General features: G+C 58.5%; 1 protein-coding gene across 2 annotated transcripts in view; it reads left to right on the forward strand.

Moving 5' to 3' along the window:
• Positions 1-4,808, forward strand: part of NSUN2 (NOP2/Sun RNA methyltransferase 2) — a 23,276-nt gene that overhangs the window by 15,785 nt on the left and 2,683 nt on the right. For both annotated transcript variants that reach the window (XR_013331398.1, XM_077749423.1), the window contains exons 12-17: positions 1,247-1,398; positions 1,546-1,638; positions 1,781-1,916; positions 2,538-2,618; positions 2,889-3,027; positions 4,094-4,133. Coding sequence is in view for 1 of the 2 variants with exons in the window: in XM_077749423.1 (XP_077605549.1) it covers positions 1,247-1,398; positions 1,546-1,638; positions 1,781-1,916; positions 2,538-2,618; positions 2,889-3,027; positions 4,094-4,133 (641 nt within the window). In the remaining variant the exon portion in view is untranslated. The remainder of the gene's footprint in view (positions 1-1,246; positions 1,399-1,545; positions 1,639-1,780; positions 1,917-2,537; positions 2,619-2,888; positions 3,028-4,093; positions 4,134-4,808) is intronic.

Below are 4,808 nucleotides of genomic sequence, written 5' to 3' on the forward strand. Positions count from 1 at the left end.
GTACAGGACGGAAGTGCTGCCGTGCTCCTGAGTTCGAGGCTCAGGGCCTGTAGCCCACGTTGCAGACTCCAGTCCGTCCCGAGGCCTGGGGTGGGAGCTCCGAGCAGCGCTGCTCTGACCTGGGGCGCAGCTGCATATGTAACTTCCACGTACTCGCAGCCACTTTCAGATGTGCAGAAACCACGGTGAAATTAATGCTAGTGCTATTCTATTTGTCCCCGTGTACTTAAAAGTTTTGTTCTGTGGTAGTCGTAGAACAAGCTTTTAATGAGTCATTTCACATGCTTTTATGCTAACTTTTTTTTTGTTTTTTTAAAAGAAACTTTTTAAAATGTTTCTTTACTGTTGAAAGAGCATGGGCAAGGGAGGGGCAGAGAGAGAGGGAGACACAGAATCTGAAGCAGGCTCCAGGCTCCCAGCTGTCAGTACAGAGCCCGACGCGGGGCTCCAACCCAGGAACCGTGAGATCATTACCTGAGCTGAAGTTGACGCTTAACCAACTGAGCCACCCCGGCGCCCTGTGGAGCATGCTTGATTTAATGTTTAATTTTTCTGTGCCCAAGTGTCCCAGCTTGTAAACTTTTAGAGGCTGGAAATCACTTTCACCAACCCCTGTGACTTACTAGGACACGTGGTTAAATAACGTTTCACATATTTCACATAAAGGGCATATTAAGTAATTTTAGTAAGTTGGCTGCTTTGCTCAGTTCTCAAAGCCAAATTGATACTCTTGCCCCAGTTCAGAAGTCCGTTCTTGCTCACCAGCAGTTTCCGTGGCCCCCCCGCTGCGTCCGACCCCATTCCTGCGGGCGTGTTTCCTGGTGCCTCAGGACACTTGCCCTGGTCTCTCTGTGCTGAGGTTACTTACACATGCCCTTCCGGCCCTGCCTGCTGTCCAGGGATGGCCTGGCCCAGTCGATGTCCCCCAACGTACCTGGCACAGCAGGTGCGCAGTAGCATCTTGGAATGAAGGGAAGCTGGCCGTGTCGCCACCTTTTCCGAGGAAATTGGGTGTGCGTGCTCTTTGTGGGATTAAGGTAGAATCACTTTTAGCTTCAAAAGAAACTGTGCCCATGAGTTCTATTCATAGTAGCAAGTAGGTTTCAGATACTTGGAAAACACGCTGTTGCCTTTAACGTGTGAAGTGCGGTAGAAAACCAGGGTGGGTCTGTGTGCGGAGCGTTAGCCTTCCTGCAGCGGCCTGGAGCAGCCCGCTCTAGAGTGTAGACACGGGTCCCCGTTACAGCTGCAGGGCAGGCCGGCGGAGCCCAGGGAGCCCATGCGGCCCGGCCCCGCGGACTCCGCTGAGCTGGAGAGTAAAGCGGTCGGTGGAGTTGGCGGCGCAGAGCTGGCGGAGACCGCAGAGAACGACGGAAGTAAGAGAGACGGAGTGTGTGGGTAAGGAGGGGCGCGCGTCCGCTCCCTGACGTCCCAGTGCCTTCCCGGCCCCGCGGCTCGCGCGGCGCCNGGGCGGGGGGAAGCGCATGTGCCCACGGGGGACCTTCCCCTGCGACCTCGCCGTCTGTCTCCTACTTCCGTCCTCAGCCCTCCTCCGTCTAAGAAAATGAAGCTGTTCGGGTTTAAGGAAGATCCGTTTGTGTTCATTCCTGAAGACGACCCGTTACTTCTCCCGATCCAGTAAGAATTCATTCGGTTTCTGAGTTCTCCCTACAGACGCGTAACGGACCTCGTTTACCGCTGCTGCTTGTTCAGCTGCGTACGGCGCCTTCTGTCCCGAGTCCCTGAACCCAACCCGGCAACGGCTCTGTCTTGTGCACAGGAAGTTTTACGCGTTGGATCCTTCGTTCCCAAAGATGAATTTGTTGACTCGAACCACGGAAGGGAAGAAGAGGCAACTGTACATGGTCTCCAAGGAGCTGAGGAACGTGCTGTTGAACAACAGCGAGAGGGTGAAGGTGCGCCACGCGTGGGTGGCAGCCAGCCCAACTGCGTGGGCTTCCCGGGGGGCTGGCGCGGGGCCTGAGCCGGCGGGGCGGGCGTCCGGGAGGACGGACACGGCGTCTGCGGGTCCGCTGCTGCCGGGTGCTGTCGCTGGTCCGGCCAGTCCCTCCCCTTAGTTTCTCCGCTTGAGGCCGCTGCCTTCATTGCTTTGCCCTTTGACGCCCCTGCCCCCCCGTCGCGTCGCTCCCCAGCCGACCTCCCGGTGTGGTCTGGACGTGCATTAGGCCAGATGTTTCTGTACCAATGCTAAGACCTCACTTCCGCTCTCTTCCCTCCTCTCTTCTCTCCCCGGTGCCGCTGGTGTTTCCAGGGCGACCGCCCTGGAGTGCGTGCGTGCTCCTGCGTTCTCAGAGTCGTCCTGGTTCTGACGTCCGTTGTGACTATTAGTCGACCTACACCTTGTCGGAGGGTGTCAGGCTGTGAGCACCCTGCTCTGCTCCGCCGACGCCCACAGCTTTTCTGCTTCTTCTCCGTCAGCGCGTGCTTGCCGCTCTGCCTCCTTGTGGGTAAGGGGTATTTTAATCGGCTGTTTGGCCTTGATTCATATGTGTTTCATCTTGTTTCTTCACTGACAGGTTATAAACACTGGGATAAAAGTTTGGTGTCGGAATAACAGTGGCGAAGAGTTTGATTGTCCTTTCCGGTTAGCGCAGGAGGTAATTGGGGAAAGAGACCTGGGTAGCCCTGGCCACGGGCTAACGGGCAGCACCGGGGGCAGGCAGCCGGTGCCGAGCCAGTGTGATGGGTCTGGGCGACTGGGGTGGGGCAAGCACCCGCCGGCCTCTGTGACTCCCCTGGGGTGCGTTCACCTTCACGTTCTCCAGGGGCTGCGGTGAGGGGAGGGCTGGGCATGGCGTGTGGAGAGGCCCTAGGGACAGTGGGCGATTGTTACCATGCATGACGGTGGTCTCCCTCTATTCCCGCAGGGAATATACACGTTGTATCCATTTATTAATTCAAGAATTATCACTGTGTCAATGGAAGATGTTAAAATTCTATTAACCCAGGAAAACCCGTTTTTTAGAAAACTTAGCAGTGAGACCTACAGCCAGGCCAAGGACTTGGGTAAGCAGTTTAACTCGCGCAGAGGCGGAATTGGCTCTTATAAAGACCGCGAGGCTGTCAGTGTTAAAGCCGCTTAGATCCTCCTCCGTCTTCCGTGTGATACGCTGTGGCTTCCTTTTCGCTGTCACTGTCCAGAGGGCTTTGTGGAAACAGAATTGGTGTCTTAGCCTGCTGAGGGGCGAAGGCGCCCGCCACATCGCCCTGCTTCCCCAGGCCTCCCCGGGGGGCCTGTGCGGGTGCTGGGGCCCGGCCGTCCATGGGGGGCTCAGGGTGCAGACAGCAGGCCGACAGGGTCGCTTGGCGTCTGGTCAGAGGCTTGAAGCAGGGTGCTTTCGGAGCCCGCCAGAAAGGGTCGTTGGCCACGTTGTGTTTTGCCATTTCATAAACTTTCCACTTCAGGGTTGTCTAGCCACGTCCCCACCCGAGGGTGAAACAGCCCCGCTGCCCGGGTTTTCTTCTCACCCCTGCTCATTGCTCACCCCGCGCTCTGTGGTTCGGGCTCAGTTTGCGCAGATGCTGCGCAGACAAAGGTACTGCGCTTATGTGGTTCGTTTTCTGCGGAAACGGCAGGGTGTAAACTGTGCCGGGTGGACACCGCGTCCTGTGTTATCGCCGGAGCGGTGTCTGAGGTGGGCGCGGTCGTGAGGGCCAGGGCGCTGCCCCTGCTTCTTGTCCTCTGTGCCTTCCTCCTCGTTGGGATGGTGGCAGGCCTGTCGTTGACGGTTTGTTTCCACGTCTGTTTCATGCTGGTTCTGGAAGTTGGAGCAGTTACTTGTTTCATCCCGAATTTTGAGAATTAACCAGGCGTCAGTCGCCACCCCCTGCCGCTGAGAGGGATGGGGCGGCTTCCCGGAATCCCTGGGGGCCTGATGCTCGTCTGCCAGGCCGCGTGGACCGCCCACTGAGTCCGGGCCGGCCGAAGGCTCTGCACCTCTGGGTACAAGGAGCCCCGTTCTCCCCACGGGGCCCCCGCGTCCGGGAGTGAGACCGGGAGCATGGGCTGCTCACTCTCCGCAGCGCTCAGTGCGTCCGCTGCCCGGCCAACACTTGTCTGCTTCTCTTCCAGCCAAGGGGAGCGTCGTCCTGAAGTACGAGCCGGACCCCACGTAAGTGCGGGCGCTCCTGCTGGGGGGCGTGGGGGCCGTGGGGCTTGTTGGGAATGTTCCCCTGACGGTGGCGTTGTTAGGACAAATATTACTGTATGCCATCTTCTTCCAGAACGTTCAGCTTTTATTTAGAGAATTAAATGTATAGAGCTTCCTCTCCGTGGCTGAGAATCCTGGGTCTGATTTCTGTCTGCCACGGAATGAGCCTAGGGGTTGAATGCCTAAGAGGCGTGGAGTTCTTCCGTCCCTACCGAGGGGTCAGCCAGTGTCCCTGGGTTACCTGTCCCGCGTCAGGCAGGGTGTGGGGCCTTCACCGAAGGAGGCTGACGCATCCACGTGGCCCTCGGGGGCTTGGGGACACTGGGTCCAGTGGGCAGTGCTTGGGGGAGGGGCGAGGTGCTCAGGGGGCGGGGCCAGCGCATCTCCCTAGGAAGGGGGGCGGATTTGCACCCAGGGCTGCTGCTTAGGTAAAATCCCGGTTCCCAGAGGAGGAAGAACACGGGGCTGGAGAGGGCCTTGGGGGAGAGCCTGGGTGGGGCCTCAGCTGTGTCCTGGGGGGTGGTGTTTGGCCTGACTGGATGGTGACAGGGAAGCTGAGAAGCACCGGTCCTGGGGGAGCTCGCAGAGGAGGGACCCGAGTCCCCTGCGTGGTCCCCGCGGCCTCTGGCTGCTGTG

Source organism: Crocuta crocuta, unplaced genomic scaffold (assembly GCF_008692635.1).
Source record: "Crocuta crocuta isolate KB4526 unplaced genomic scaffold, BGI_CrCroc_1.0 scaffold89, whole genome shotgun sequence".
Lineage (NCBI taxonomy): Eukaryota > Metazoa > Chordata > Mammalia > Carnivora > Hyaenidae > Crocuta > Crocuta crocuta.